The sequence below is a fragment of the Papio anubis genome, chromosome 1, assembly GCF_008728515.1.
Source record: "Papio anubis isolate 15944 chromosome 1, Panubis1.0, whole genome shotgun sequence".
Classification (NCBI taxonomy): Eukaryota; Metazoa; Chordata; class Mammalia; order Primates; family Cercopithecidae; genus Papio; species Papio anubis.
The window spans coordinates 44,646,469-44,662,047 of NC_044976.1; the positions used below are offsets into that span (position 1 = coordinate 44,646,469).

General features: G+C 41.7%; 1 protein-coding gene across 3 annotated transcripts in view; it reads right to left on the minus strand.

Annotated features, from left to right (window-relative positions):
- Positions 1-14,164, minus strand: part of PIK3R3 (phosphoinositide-3-kinase regulatory subunit 3) — a 95,770-nt gene extending 81,606 nt beyond the window's left edge. The window contains exons 1-2 of one of the 3 annotated variants that reach the window (XM_017961107.3): positions 13,917-14,164; positions 12,985-13,094 (exon numbers count right to left, since the gene is read on the minus strand). In XM_017961107.3, the coding sequence (XP_017816596.1) occupies positions 12,985-13,090 (106 nt within the window). In that variant the 5' untranslated portion in view covers positions 13,091-13,094; positions 13,917-14,164. Of the gene's footprint in view, positions 1-11,769; positions 12,720-12,984; positions 13,095-13,740; positions 13,759-13,916 lie in introns of those variants that run through there. The other 2 variants (XM_017961117.3, XM_017961119.3) reach the window with 2 other exon arrangements.
- Between the last annotated feature and the right edge of the window lie 1,415 nt (positions 14,165-15,579).

Consider the following 15,579-nt stretch of genomic DNA (forward strand, 5'->3'; position numbering starts at 1 on the left):
TTTGTCACGTTGGCCAGGCTGGTCTCAAACTCCTGACCTCAGGTGATCTGCCCACCTCAACTTCTCAAAGTGCCGGGATTACAGGCATTAGCCACCACGCCTGGCCACTTGTCTTCTTTTTTTACTACTTTTCCCTCATTCCATTCTAGTCACATTGGCCTCCTAGATGATCCCTGAATACATCACAGTGATGCTCCTGCCTCAGGGTAGGTCATCTGATATCCTCTACCTGGAACCCCCATCCTCACACCTGTTATTTCCGTATGACCTGCTCCCTCATTCCTTTAGGAATGAGGCCAGGCCCTCCCTGGCCTCCTATTTAAAACAGCAGATCTCTCATCCTGTACTCTATTTTTATCCTCTGTTTCTTTCTCCACAGCATTTATCACCATCATTATGTATTTTACTTATGAATTTGTTTATTCTCTGCTCTCTTCACTCCCTTAGAAATGTAGAGTCCATGAAGCATTTTTGCTGTTTTGTTTGCTACTACACTTATAATAGTGCCTGGCAGTCAAATATTTGTTGAAAAACATGAATTAACACACAAACAAAAAAATTTACAGGTGTTCCAAGTACCACACTAAGTACTTGACAGTTATTAATCTCCTAAATCCTCATAACCCTATTGAGTGACCATTATTACCCTACTTTTTGGGTGAGGAAACCACAACACAGAAAAGATAAGTAAATTGCCAAAGGACACATGTTAAGAAGTGGCAGAGGCACAATCTGAACTCAGGCATTCTGATTCCAGAGACTCCTCTCTTAACTACTCCACTATACTGCCTCTACATTTCTAACATACTGAGAAAAATCAATACTTAGGCACATCATACATTTTAATTGAAAGATATAATCGATAGGTTACTTTAAAGTAGTATTCCAATTTTTTTTTTTGAGATAATCTCACTATGTTGCCCAGGTTGATCTTCAACTCTTGGTTTCAAGCAAAACTCCCATCTTGGCCTTGCAAGTAGCTGAGGCTACAGGTACATGCCACTGTACCCAACTCCTAATTTTTTTTTTTTTTTTTTTTTTTTTTTGAGACAGGGTCTTGCCCTGTCACCCAGGCTAGAGTGCAGTGGTATAATCACAGCTCAGTGCAGCCTCTACTTCCAGGGCTCAAGTGATCCTCCCACCTCAGCCTCCCAAGTAGCTGGGACTATAAAAGTGCACCACCATGCACAGCTAATTTTTGCATTTTTTGTAAAGACGGGGTTTCTCCATGTTGCCCAGGCTTGACAGCTCCTAATTTTTCAGGTTAGCTTTCTATCATAAATCATTCCATAGGTCCCAAGTTTACTTAATTTACTGAACTTTAGAATTTTAAATGTATAGTTTTGCAAAATGTTCTCTTACACCCATTTACTTGCTATACTAACACTCTATTCCAATGCCTACATTCCTCAAATTAGTTAACTGTCAACCAGAAATGTTAGCTTCCTTATCTTCTAGTAAGCAACCAACAAGACAGAAAAAGGTCTATCTTATATTAACTCAATGAAGTTAATATGAAGTCCAACTTAGAAAATGAAAATGTGGCTGCGCACAGTGGCTCACACCTGTAATCCCAGTACTTTGGGAGGCCAAGGTGGGTGGATTACAAGGTCAAGAGATCGAGACCATCCTGACCAACATGGTGAAACCGCGTCTCTACTAAAAATAAAAAAATTAGCCAGGCATGGTGGTGGGTGCCTGTAATCCCAGCCAATCAGGAGGCTTAGGCAAGAGAATTGCTCAAACCCGGGAGGTGGAGGTTGCAGTGAGCTGAGATGGCGCCACTGCATTCCAGCCTGGCGACAGAGCAAGACTCCATCTCAAAAATAACAGAAAATGAAAATGCATTTCCCACAGCTAGATTTTAACTCTGAAAAAGTAAAAAATAACTTGCTAATACTGTTTATTGACAAAGACAGTAACATTGAAGAGAGTTATGGTTTTCCAAATTAATTTCCTAGCATTAATTCTCTCCCTCTTCCTCTTTAACAGAATCTCTCCCCAATACAACTATATACCTCAGTAGAAGCCAACACCATTCCAGATTGAGAAACGTGATTAACCTAAGGGTATTTACTGGTGACTGGTTCAGGAACTAGCCTATGACCCAATTCTGGCCAAAAAAAATGGGAATGAAGTTTGCTAGAGGTTTTTGAAGAAAGTTTCCTCTATCCAAAAACAGTGGCATGGGAAGAGATATTTTTCCTCTTCTTTTAGAAGTTGTTGTTTATGGATATGATGCCTGGAATCACTGCAACCATTTTACTACTAGCCTGAGGATGAAGCCAGTCCCAAGGATGGCAGAATTGAGCAATATATGGCTAAGCAAAATACGGGGTTTTTACTGACATTGTTGAACTCCTGAAATCAACTAACTCTATTAAATGAGAAGATAAAATTTATTATTTTTAAAGCCATTTTGAATTAGTTCTGTTGCTTACAGCTGAAAACATATGAATTAAATATTTTATAAAATACGTCCCAGAACATCAGAAAAAAAGGTTGTGGCTAATTCTATAAATGTCTATTAGCAGTTCAACATAAATTAGACCATATTGAGTGACCCTGTTGTAGAAAGGTCACTCTATCCCCTATGGAAAAAAAAAGCCTAATACACATGTAAGAACAGAATCTAAAGCAATATATTTCCAGCACAACAATTCCTTTAAGCAAGACCTTTTTCAAAGCAATTTTCATTCAGATTTTTAATTTTGATTCATAATTGAATTTTTCTTAAGTTTAAAAACAAATACTGGCTGGGCACGGTGGCTCACACCTGTAATTCCAGCATTTTGGGAGGCTGAGATGGAAGGATTGCTTGAGCCCAGGAGTTCAAAACCAGCCTGGGCAACCTGGAAAAACTCTATCTCTATTTAAAAAAATAATAAATATTTAAAAATAGTTAATAAATAAAAACTATCACAATATTTAAGATTACACAGCTGCATGCTCTGGATTTGTTGTTGCATATCCTCAGGTAAGGACAGGCAATCTGGCCCATAAACAGAACATGAGACAGGAAGTCCAAGTATGGATAAGGGTAGATGGTATTAACTTTGGCTTTGTGTTGGTTCATCAATACCAAGTCATAGGGCAGTTTTCATACTGATATGGGACATGCAAAACGGTATGATTTGGCAGGTTGGACATAGCCTACTGTCTCTTTTATTAAAATAACGAACTTTAAAAATCAGCCAGGTGTGGTGGTGCATGCTTGTAGCCCCATATACTTGGGAGGCTGAGGTGCGAAGGCTGCCGTAAGTTGTGATCACGCCACTGCATTCCAGCCTGGGCAACAGAGCAAGACCCTGTCTCAAAAAAAAAAAAAAAGAAAGAAAGAAAGAAATAAAACAATGAGATAACCCTTTTACTTTATGTGAATTTACAAATATGCACAAGGAACAATACATACAACATATATGGGCAAGCAATGTGGAAACTGATCTTTAATAAGGCTTGATGGCTCACTTTACCTTGTTAAAAGTCAAGTCTTACACATGGTAAAATTAATTGGTATAATAACACACTGGATAACTTAAAACTCTCCATTTGGCCCTGTGCTATGTAAAACTAACCTAATACACTGTGAAAAACTTATTACTCATTTCTTTTTTGAGATAAGAGTCTCACTCTGACGCCCAGGCTGGAATGCAATGGCGCGATCTCAGCTCGCTACAACCTCTGCCTCCAGGGTTCAAGCGATTCTCCTGCCTCAGCCTCCTGAGTAGCTGGGACTACAGGCGCGCGCCACCACGCCTGGCAAATTTTTTTCTTTTTAGTAGGATGGGGTTTCACCATGTTGGCCAGGCTGGTCTCGAACTCCTGACCTCAAGTGATCCACCCGCCTCGGCACCTCAATGTGCTGGGATTACAGGTGTGAGCCACTGTGCCCTGCCTACTCATTTCTAGTTGTTCAAAGTTTCAAAAACAACTTTTACTCAAAACCATATAAATCTTGCTAATAACATTAAGCATTGCATTTTTTTTCATTACTCCCTTTGTTACAATAAGTGTCCAGCCAATTATCTTCATAAGTTTAGAGGTCACATGCTGATAATAAATAATATTAACATTTTAAAGCTTAAGTCACAAAATGAAGCTAGTTGGATCCATGGGCCTAAAATTAACAAAATACTTGGGCACTGGATGTTTAGGGAAAAAAGATACAAGCTGGGCATGGTGGCACATGACTGTAGTCCCAGTTAATCAGGAGGCTGAGGTGGGAGGATCACCTGTGCCCAAGAGTTTAGGCTGCAGTGCGCCACTGCACCCCTCAGTGACAAAATGAGACCCTGTCTCAAAAAAAAGAAAAAGAAAAAAAGATACGATGGAAATACAACAGCCTGGCCTCAAGAAACTTATCTGGTTAGGGAGGTGAATTATATTTATGAAATAATTAAGTATCATAATATAACACATGATACCATGTCAAAATAACAGAGATAGCCCTACATACAAAGGGGTACAGTGCTAGAATTTTTGGAGAAGGTTTTAAGAAGAAAGGGGGACTCAGATAGGATCTTCATTTAAAGATGGGGGTGGGAGGGGCATATTCTACATAGGAAGCAGGTTAAGCAAAAGCTTGAGATAGGAATGAGCAATCAGGGTATAGGGTTAGAAGGAACTCGACTATAAGTATGAATAGAAAATTAGTAATAAGTTATAAATATATAAATTGGTGCCATATTACTAAAGTTTAAGAATATGATCTCTACTTAAAAGAAATTAAGAGCTGCTGATTATTTTTGAGAACAGTAAAACAATGAAAATAACATTTCAGTAGAACTAACCTGGCTGAAGAATTCAGGACAAACTTACAGTGAGGGGAAGAAGAAATCAGAAACAGAGCAACCAGTTAGGAGGTACTGGTTAAGAACCCGGGCTTTAGTTAGGCAGACAGACCTGCTCTGCTACTTGGTAAGTTACTAAACCTAAGTCTCAGTTTCCTGTCTGTAGAGTGGGATAATAATACCGCCAATTTTATAAGCTTGTTGTGTGGCTAAAAGAATACATATAAAATCATTTAACATAGTACTTGGACTACAATAATTGTTCAACAAATGTTAGCAACTATTACTTTCATTACAAATCATTTCTAAGGTGAGGTATTGAGGAACTGGACAAGAGGCAATAGAAACTAAAAGGAAAAGATGACTTGGGTTGACATTTCCATAGACTCGTGAAATGTTATAACTAGAAAAGACCCTAGAGAACACTTCCAAAAAACAAAATGGATAAAATGTGGCCCCAGTAAACACTGGGAAGGAAGAAAAGAACGGGGCAAAATAGCTCAAAGGTTTTGACTGCAAGAGTACCCAAAGAGGTAGATATGGGATAATTACATGTTATCAATAAGAAGCTCTAAATACAACTACACTTATTGGGTACACACTATATGTCAAATACTGTACCAGATATTGATATGGTACATTTAATCCCCACAAGTCTGCAAAGGTAGGTATTAGTTCAATTTTACAGAAAACAGATGCACAGAGAGGTTAAAGTACTACCCATATAACACTGGGCAGGATAAGAAGCAAGGCTAGTTTTGTAATCTATGTCATCTATTTCCAAAGCCTGTTTTCTTTCTACTATACTCAGGCTATCTCCCTCTTTAATACCAATAAAAAATTGTATCATATCACATAGATACATTTATATTTTTCTACTTACCTTATTAAATATGGCAATCATAAACATGTCCTATCTTTTCTACATTCTAAGAAAAATATAAAAGTATTCAGCATCAGCTGGACACAGTGGCTCACACCTGTAATCCCAGCACTTTGGAAGGCCCAGGCGGGCAGAACACCTGAGGTCAGGAGTTCGAGACCAGCTTGACCAACATGGAGAAACCTCATCTCTACTAAAAATACAAAATTAGTTGGGCGTGGTGGCATGTGTCTGTAATCCCAGCTACTCAGGAGCCTGAGGCAAGAGAATCGCTGGAACCCAGGAGGCAGAGGTTGCGGTGAGCTGAGATCACGCCATTGCACTCCAGCCTGGACAACAAGGGTGAAACTTCGTCTCGAAAAAAAAAAAAAAAAAAGCCAGGCACAGTGGCTCACACCTGTAATCCCAGCACTTTGGGAGGCCGAGGCGGGTGAATCACCTGAGGTCAGGAGTTCGAGACCAGCCTCCTGGCCAACATGGTGAAACCCCATCTCTACTTAAAGTACAAAAAATTAGCTGGGCGTCGTGGTAAGCACCTGTAATCCCAGCTACTCAGGAGGCTGAGGCAGGAGAATTGCTTGAACTTGGGAGTCAGAGGTTGCAGTGAGCAGATATCACGTCATTGCACTCCAGACTAGGGGACAAAAGCGAGACTTCGTCTCAAAAAAAAAAAAAAAAAAGCATTCAGCATCAAAACAATGAGAATAAATTTTAAAAGCATTATCAAATGAGAGAATCACCATACTTCTAGTGAAACATAGTTGGATACACTATACATTATATTAAATGAAAGCAATGACTAATCTTTTTCAATAAGAAGACAAAAAACTGGCATAGCTTTTACATCATTTGATTATATAAGCATTTGTCCCAAACGACAATATAATTAAAAACTGACACCTAGATCATAAAAGCAACATATTACTACACACAGGAGAAGTCTTTATATAAGATGAATCCAAATGTGCAGGGTTAAAAATAAAAATTCAACCACAGAAGGCTGCTTAACCTGTTAACAGTAAGGATCATGAACTGGCAGATGACCTATTTCTTCAATGTAGCTCTCAGCAGGTATGTTCCCCAACCATAGGGCCAGTGTACCAGTTTTCCACCAAAATGTTACTTAATCTAAATTGTGCCAGGTTGAAAATACCAAGTATCTCAGGGTAAGCAAATAAGCTTCTTCAAAACAACCTTTGTGTCTGGCTGCAAAGTCAGAAGATACTTTACCAGGTTGTCCATCAAACTATGTAGTCTAACTTCTAGACTAGTAGGTCTCAAAATGTGATCCAGAGTTTCCAAGACCCTTCAGAGGGTCTAAGAGGTCAGAACTATTTTCATAGTATCACTAAGACATTATTTGCCATTTTCATTCTCATTCTCTTACAACTGTACAGTGGAGTTTTCCAGAGGTTATAACCTGTAATATCTCAATACACTCAATGCAGGAGCAGACATGGGAATTTAAATGTCTTCTATTGGCCAGGCATGGTGGCTCACACCTGTAATCCCAGCACTTTGGGAGGTGGATCATTTGAGGTCAGGAGTTCCAAGACCAGCCTGGCTAACATGATAAAACCCCGTCTCTACTAAAAATACAAAAATTAGCTGGCCGTGGTGGTGGGCGCCTATAATCCCAGCTACTCAGGAGGCTGAGGCAGGAGAACTGCGTGAGCCTGGGAGATGGGAGGTTGCGGTGAGCTGAGATCACGCCACTGCACTCCAATCTGGGCCAAAGAGTGAGACCCTGTCTCAAAAAAACAAACCCAAAAAAGTCTTCTATGAAGCTGGATAGTAAAGATGTCAATGCCATTCTTCCCACTAATTCTTTTCGCTTTTAGAAAATATAGTTATTTTTTCATTTAGAAAAGTTACGCTAGGCTGGGCGCGGTGGCTCATGCCTGTAATCCCAGCACTTTGGGAGGCCAAGGCAGGCGGATCACGAGGTCAGGAGATCGAGACCATCCTGGCTAACACGGTGAAACCCTGTCCCTACTAAAAATGCAAAAAAAAAATTAGCCGGGCGTGGTGGCACATGCCTATAGTCCCAGCTACTTGGGAGGCTGAGGCAGGAGAATGGCATGAACCTGGGAGGCGGAGCTTGCAGTGAGCCAAGATCGCGCCACTGCGCTCCACACTCCAGCCTGGGTGACAGAGCGAGACTTTGTCTCAAAAAAAAAAAGTTACGCTAAAATATGTTTGCCAGGCATGGTGGTGCAGAAGGATGCTGAGGCAGAAGGATCACTTGAGCCCAGGAGTTCAAGACCAGCCTGAACAACAAAGCAAGACCCTGTCTCAAAAAAAAAAAAAAAAAAAAAAGCCACATGTATAATGCTTTATTATTTTTTAATGAATTAAATATATTTTAATTTCTCAGTTTTATTCTAATACTACAAACATCAATAGATATAATCCACTTAAAGAGAAGCCCTTTGAGGTCTTCTAATTTTTTAAGTCTAAAAGGGGTACTGAGACCAAAAAAAATTTAAAACCACTTTTCTAGACTTTCCTATATTCATGTTTTGCCATACAAAACTTTTCATTTTCTAATTATCTATGGAAGAGATGTTGCTGCCCTAAAGATAATTTCAGGCTGGGCGCGGTGGCTTATGCCTGTAATCCCAGCATTTCGGGAGGCTGAGGCAGACAGATCACTTGAGCCCAGGAGTTCAAGGCCAGCCTAGGCAACATGGCAAAACCCTGTCTCTACCAAAAAATAATTTTTAAATCTTTAGCTGGGTGTGGTGGCAAGCACCTATAGTCCCATCTACTAGGGAGGCTGAGGTGGAAGGATCATTTGAGCTCAAGAGGTCGAGGCTGCAGTGAGCCATGATCGTGCCACTGTACTCTAGCCTGAGCAACAAAGCTGAGACCCTGTCTCCAAAAAAAAAAAAAAGATAATTTCAGAAGTTTGTCTTGATAAGAACAAAAAAAAGCCAACAATTTTAAAAAATTGTCTATTAATTTAAAAAGGGAAGTTATTACATTTTCCTAAAATGAAAACAATAACAATGTCAAAACTAAAGTGCTGAGCTAACAAGACCACTAGCTACAACCTTTGTGCATCAGTTATAATCAGTTGTGTATAGGAAATCCTCAAAAGACCAAAGGTGAGGCTCTTTGAGAGGCCTCTATCCAGCTTTGCTACAGAATAATCCCAATTCCCGAATTTATAGCAAGACTAACCAGGATGCTTATAGGCGATTCTCTGTTCTACAATCTTAACATTTCTATACAAAAGTTTTGTTGTTGTTTTGTAGAAATGGTATCTTTACAAAGCTATTCTGATCTAGACCTCCCGGCCTCAAACGATCCTCCTGCTTTGGGCTTCCAAAGCACACTGGGATCACAGGCATGAGCCACCACACCTAGCCAACAATAAAAAGTTTCATGTTTCATCTGAACAGTTCAGTATATCTACTGCTGCCAGGAAATACACAAACATTAAGATACTAAACTCCCATTTGGATTCAACTTTTACATTACTGTGACTGTAGATACACCAATCCATGCAGTTATTAGGAATCTTCAGGATGCATGATAATGTTAGTTATTGAAAAGACAGGCTAGAGGGAAACATCTTTGAAAAATAGTTTTTGAGGCCACTAGAAGCAATAATAGATAAAATTTTGCATTTATGGCTCAGTCTAAAATTAAGATGAAAGGCTAGGCGTGGTGGCTCACGTCTGTAATCCCAGCACATTGGGAGTCCGAGGTGGGCAGATCACTTGAGGCAAGGAGTTCAGGACCAGCCTGGCCAACATGGAAAAACCCCATTTCTACTAAAAATACAAAAATTAGCCAGGCATGGTAGCATGTGCCTGTGTAGTCCCAGCTACTTGGGAGGCTAAGGGACAAGAATCCTTTGAACCCAGGATGCGGAGGTTGCAGTGAGCCGAGATGGCGCCACTGCACTCCAAACTGAGCGACACAGTGAGACTCTGTCTTGAAAATAAAGATGAAAAAAACATATAAAAATATTGGCAACATTACAGTTAAGGGCCCTAAGTCAACAAATGTCTAATTCAAAAGCTATTTAGCCCTAGGCTACTACAATAGCCAAGCAATGAATTGGGCAAGGACCTTAAGTAGAAAGGCACCTAAAGACTAGAAGGAAACAATGCTCCTTATTTATTAATTCAACATATACTGACTAAATTGTCTACTACTTGCAAGACCCTGAGCAAGCTAAGAAGCTCATGACAAGGTGGGAAGCCAATTTCATAGGGAGAAGTACACATAAATAGTACAGTAGCTTCTCTAGACAGAATGGAAAAAATTTCATCTGAGAAGTGCTAGAAGAGTAGGCCGGGCGCAGTGTCTCACGCCTGTAATCCCAGCACCTTGGGAGGCTGAGGCAGGCAGATCATCTGAGGTCAGGAGTTTGAGACCAGCCTGGTGAAACCCTGTCTCTACTAAAAATACAAAAATTAGCTGGTGTGGTGGTACATGCCTATAATCCCAGCTACTTGGGAGGCTGAGGCAGGAGAATCGCTTCAACTCAGGAGGCAGAAGTTGCAGTAAGCCAAGATCGTGCCACTGCACTCCAGCCTGGGCAACAGAGTGAGACTCTGCCTCAGACAAAAAAAAAAAAAAGGGTTTAGAGAACATATTCTGAGACTGAAGGCGTCTGACCTGGGTCCTAAAAACACATACATATAAGATTTCAACATGTGACTACTGCGAGTGAAAGGCATCCCAGGAAGAGGGAAAAAAGCATACATTCAAGGAACAGCAAACACAAAATTGCTTCTATAGAATTTATGATGCACTCCAGGAGGAGAATTAACTAGAAAATTAAGTTGGAAGCAAAAATTAGAGGGACTTATATGACAGGGTAAGCAATCGGGGGATTTTTTTTATTTATTGGTTTTTTTGTTTTGTTTTGTTTTGTTTTGTTTTTTTGTAGGCAAAGGGAAGCCAGTGGGAGGTTTTTAAACCCACTGGAAGATTTATCATTGTAAGATAAGTCATCAGATGATTCTCTTAACATTACTGTGGCTTGAACAGGATAGAAATGGGAGAGCAGTTAGTACACTATCACAGCAGTCCAGGAAGGAAATAATTAAGAGCTTGATGTGGGGTGGGAGCTAGGAAAAACCTACAAAACATGCTACAACCGCTTCACTAATGATACAGTTTTAAATATTTTGAAAACTTAATTTATCACATAAAACAAGGTTGACATTCACACTATTTCCATGAAAAACCATTCACTTCATAGGCAGTGTTTCATCATACTCAAGGGTGCTTCCTTTTTAAAAAGCTGTTAGGAGTAACTAACCATATTCTACATTAAAGCTACAAAAGGGGTAATAAAGAACAGCATATGTATCCTTTCAGTATTCTCAATAGAATCTCAGTATGCACAATTTCATTCAAGGATGAACATTTTAAACTCAAAAGTTTATTTCCATGGAAAATAAAGTTTGGATCATAATTTTCTATACAACCTTACAAGACCCACGTCTCCATATAGTTTTAATAGTCAACTTTTCTTAAAATTATTTTTGGACAACTCAACTCAACTTGGCCAGTAGTTTTCTACTAGGCTAATATATTTCAACCATAAATGCATTCTTCATTTTATCCCCTCCTCCCTACTCACCTCCCACCCAACAAATTCCCTTTGTATGTCTGCAAGGCAAGATACTATGTAATGCAGTATAATTCTAAGGCAGTTTGAATTTATAATTCTTACAACAGGAATCTAGAATTATTAACCTTACTTTTTACAATAAAAGTACCAGTGATGTACTAAATTTCTATTCATATGTATGACAAATGTATCTAATATGCTTTACCATTAGGGGGAAACAAAGGGGAAAAGACACAATAGATGGGTGGCAAATCTTACAAACTTTACAAAACACTGACAAGCTGCATCTGGATTGCAGTCACAATTACAAAAGCAAATAAAGAAGGCTCTGAAATGAAGGAAGAGAAAAAAATCTTAAGTGATCATCAAGAGTGAAAAAGGTTTATTTCAATATTAGTTTTTAGTACAGCACCATTTAACACTATGACTAATTGAAAAAAAAAAAAAAACAGGATAATTCACTGTTTGCAAGGACACAGGAAAAAATTTCTACATACCTTCTATAAGACAGTTACACTTCTTCACACTTGCATGGCTCAAATCCTTTCAAACGTTTCCAAAAATACAGTCTTATAATAAGCGAGGTTCCCCAATGACACACATTTATTCTGTAGGCTTAGCCATTACACGTTTTAAAATACATAAAGAATTCATCCTCGACAGAAACAAGGAGTCACAAAGGCTCTCTACTTATTCAGAATCATTACATAAAGCACCATCTGTAATTGCAAACAGTGTTTGATAAAATCTGACAGCTAATTATCATAAAATGGGGTAGACTTTAAAAGAAAAAATCAACTTTTCCATTTTGCCTTCCTTTTCCTTTCCTACCAAATACACAAAATGTCTGTAATAGCGTCAGAGAGAGCTTTAAAATAAAAATCTAGTACTATATATGTATACTTTACATTACGTGTATAGGAACACATATGTACATGTCACATATTCACAGGAAAGAGAAAGGTTCCCTCGTTTATGGTTTTTTGTTTTGTTTTTACTCTAGGAATTCAAGTTACATTAAACCCTATCCCATAAATTAAGTTAAATCATCATTAAATTAAAGAGTAATAAAATATTGCACGTAGATCTCTCTGAGCGACTATCTTCTGAGAAGGAAAACCTCAGACTAAGACCATGGCTGAATACGAACGCCCAATCCCTAAAAAAAATCACTAACCGGCATTTGTTTCTGCAAGAGAAAAAGGGAGTCTTACAGTGAATAATCACATAACTCAGTTTCAGAAGTTAACCGGGGTAAAACACAACGAACCAAATTAGACAAATGTATGAAAGGACAAGCTTTCAAAAATTCGCCCAAAGTGAAAGACTGGTTTTAACCCCGGGATATAAAACATCCTTTGCAGGTAGAAGAGTCTTTAATTGAAAAAGAAAAAAATAAAAGTGGCGGGCACAAGAAAAACCTGAACGACACGCAAAGGCAAAGTAAAAAAATGATCATTTAAAAAAGGAGTCTCTCGTCCCACCCCCACTTCCAGCCCCCACCCCCACCTTCGCAGGACAATAGGTTCAGGGTCCTAACTGCAAACTTTAAACGTGTAAACCAGAAGCAGTTTTACCGCAGCTGTAACTGCAAATCTTCCCCTCATCCCGAACCTAGCGCATCCAGCAATACTTCTGCCCTGAAAACATCACCAAGCTCTTGGTAAATACAAATCAGACCCATCACGAGATTTTTTTTTTCTCCCAAGTACCTGGAGGATCCATTTCAATATAAAATATCAGTTCTGTCGAATAGGGCATCATCACCTCCCTCCAGTCTGCGTCATCGCGGTCCATACTCCACACCGTATTGTACATCGCGCTGTCAGGGGCAGGACGTCAGGAGATATATAGAAGGCATATATTTTTTATCTGGTATTTAAAAATCTAAAAATATATATCTGCAAAAGTTCCACAGGGAAATGTACTTCGGGGTTTTCAACGGCCAGCACTAGTCCAGCCAAACTACCAGAACAGGGTCCTCCCCCTCTCTCCTACAGAACCCAACAAAATGCCCCCGAACTTTCAAGCTATGGGCTTTTCTCCTCAGAGGGTTACACAGAGGCTTTGGGGACGGAGGGCAGAGGTGTTAAAAATCGGCTTCCCAAAAATCCTTTCTACACAGTCGCTCTCTGGAGAGAAAAGCTCCCACCGCCTCCAAATCTTTCCGCGGAAGCCACTTTTGTGTCCTTCGGGGGAGAATGAAGAGGAAAAAAAGAACACGTTGGGAGAAAGCCGGGAAAGTGACAAAGGAAGGCAAAAAAGGGGGCTGGAGATTGCGTTCAAGTTTCGGGGTCCCACTGGTCTGCAGAGAGCGAACCCCGCAGGGGCCGGGACTCCGGCTCCTCTCCGGTCGGGCTCGGAACCGAAGCTGCCCCAGCCTCGGGAATGGGGCCGGCCAGAAAAGTCCAGTCAGTTCGGCTTGTCTGGGCGCTCCCGCTGGGGTATAAGAAGCAACCCGCCCGCACCGACTGCCCTCACGCTTTCCCCCGACTCCAGCCACTAGAGTTTTATTTTAACGGCGCGGAGGGGACACCCTCCCCGCCCCACGCTGCCCACCCGCTGAGGCGCCACCCAACCGCGCCTGGAGGGGTAAAAGCAGGCATCACTACCGCCCCTTCCACGCTGTCCCGCCTCGAAGTACCGCGATTCTGTCAGGTGCCTGAGAACACCTTCAAAAAGCTTCCCTCCATCTCGACTTTCACGTCTCCCCACCGCTCTCTAGGCTTCGGCTCCCCGATCAGCCATCCGCGCTCTCCCCCAGCCTCAATCAGAATGGTACGGCCCGGGCGCTGGCCGCACTCCAGGAGTCAGTGCCGGGAGCACGCGAGCCAGGCGGGGAGGGAGCGGGGCGAGGGAAGAGAGGCAAGGTGGGTGGTGATTGGCTGAGGCCGGTTGCCGGAGCCTGGAGCCTGCGTCTTTTGTCTGCCTTGCTCCTGCGAAGGAGCGGGAGACGGCTGCGCGCCCCAAGCGGGCCAATCAGGAGAGAGCCGGCGCCGGCCGGTAAGGCGGCGATTGGTCAGAGCCCAGTTACTAAGCGGGACAAAGGCAGAAGGGGAAAAGAAAAGAAGAGAAAAAAAAGAAAGAAAGAAAGGAAGAAAACGCAAACGGCGGTTACTGACAGGCTGGGCGAGCGCTCGGGGCCTCAAGCTGCCTGGAGACAGGCGGGGCCCCCGCTGAGGCTCGCTCCGCTCGGACTAGTGAGGAGAGGAGCCAGGGAGGACCTGCTGGCGTGAGACGCCTCTGCCCGGAGACTGGCCGCGGGGGAGGGGAGCGGATACAGAAGGGGCGCGTACTGTCAGTTGGCGGGGTGCGCGCTCTTCTGCTCTTTAGGAGGTCTCCGGGCAGACACCTTCCCTACAGACTCCTTCACCTTGCTGGGACAGCCCTCCCCGCACCCTTGACAAGTTGTCAAAGCAATGGTCCCCAAACCCCACTTGCAGGAACCTTACCGCTCAGTGAGAGGATGTGCCCCTGGCTCTTGCAACCTTCTTGGCTGCTACCTGAGCCCACTCCCTGCTTCTGCCCTTACGCAGTTGGGCATTTCTGAGGGAGGCATTTCGCAGTTCCTCTGTGCTTGCAACCCAAGGACTTTTGAACCCAGAGGTAACTCCCCATGCCTAAGATAGTGAGAGGTGTCAGCAAGCCCTCCAGCTGGAGTGCTCAAACCAAAAAAAAAAAAAAATTTTTTTTAAAGTATTGGAATTACAGTGCATGTGTAATTTCTAAGATAAATCACAGGTGTTGGGATCTCTCACCAAAAGGGCTCTATTCTGTTTCCCTGACAGACCCCCTTCCTCACGTACTCATTCCCACCCCCAAAGCTTAAATCTGGGAGATTGGCTTGACTATGAAAATGCTGAATATTTCCATGCATTTTAGAAACAGCTAATTAACTTGCTGGGGAACACTGAATAGCTAAAAGCAGATTTGTGTCTCCTGAAGATTGTGCCTGGAATTGCCATCCTGTATACCCTACAATACAGTCTGAGGAGGCCAAAAACTGCTCCATTTCCTCTTTATACAGAAGTAACAAAGCCCATTGTGTTTGAGTTGACAACCTGATTTAAGCCCTAGCAAAACCTCCTACCCTGAGCATGTCTGCTATATTGATTCACCTGTGGAAGAGTTGCCACGTTTCACCCTCTACCTCCTAAGGTGGTTCTGTCTTCCTTAAAGGTGCCCTGAGTTGAGACAGTTCCTGAGAGCAGACAGTCAAAATGTATACGGAGTGGGTATAGAGTAACTTGTTAAAAAGGGCCAGAAAGTATGGATGGACATGGTTGAGCTAAGAAAACACACCAGGA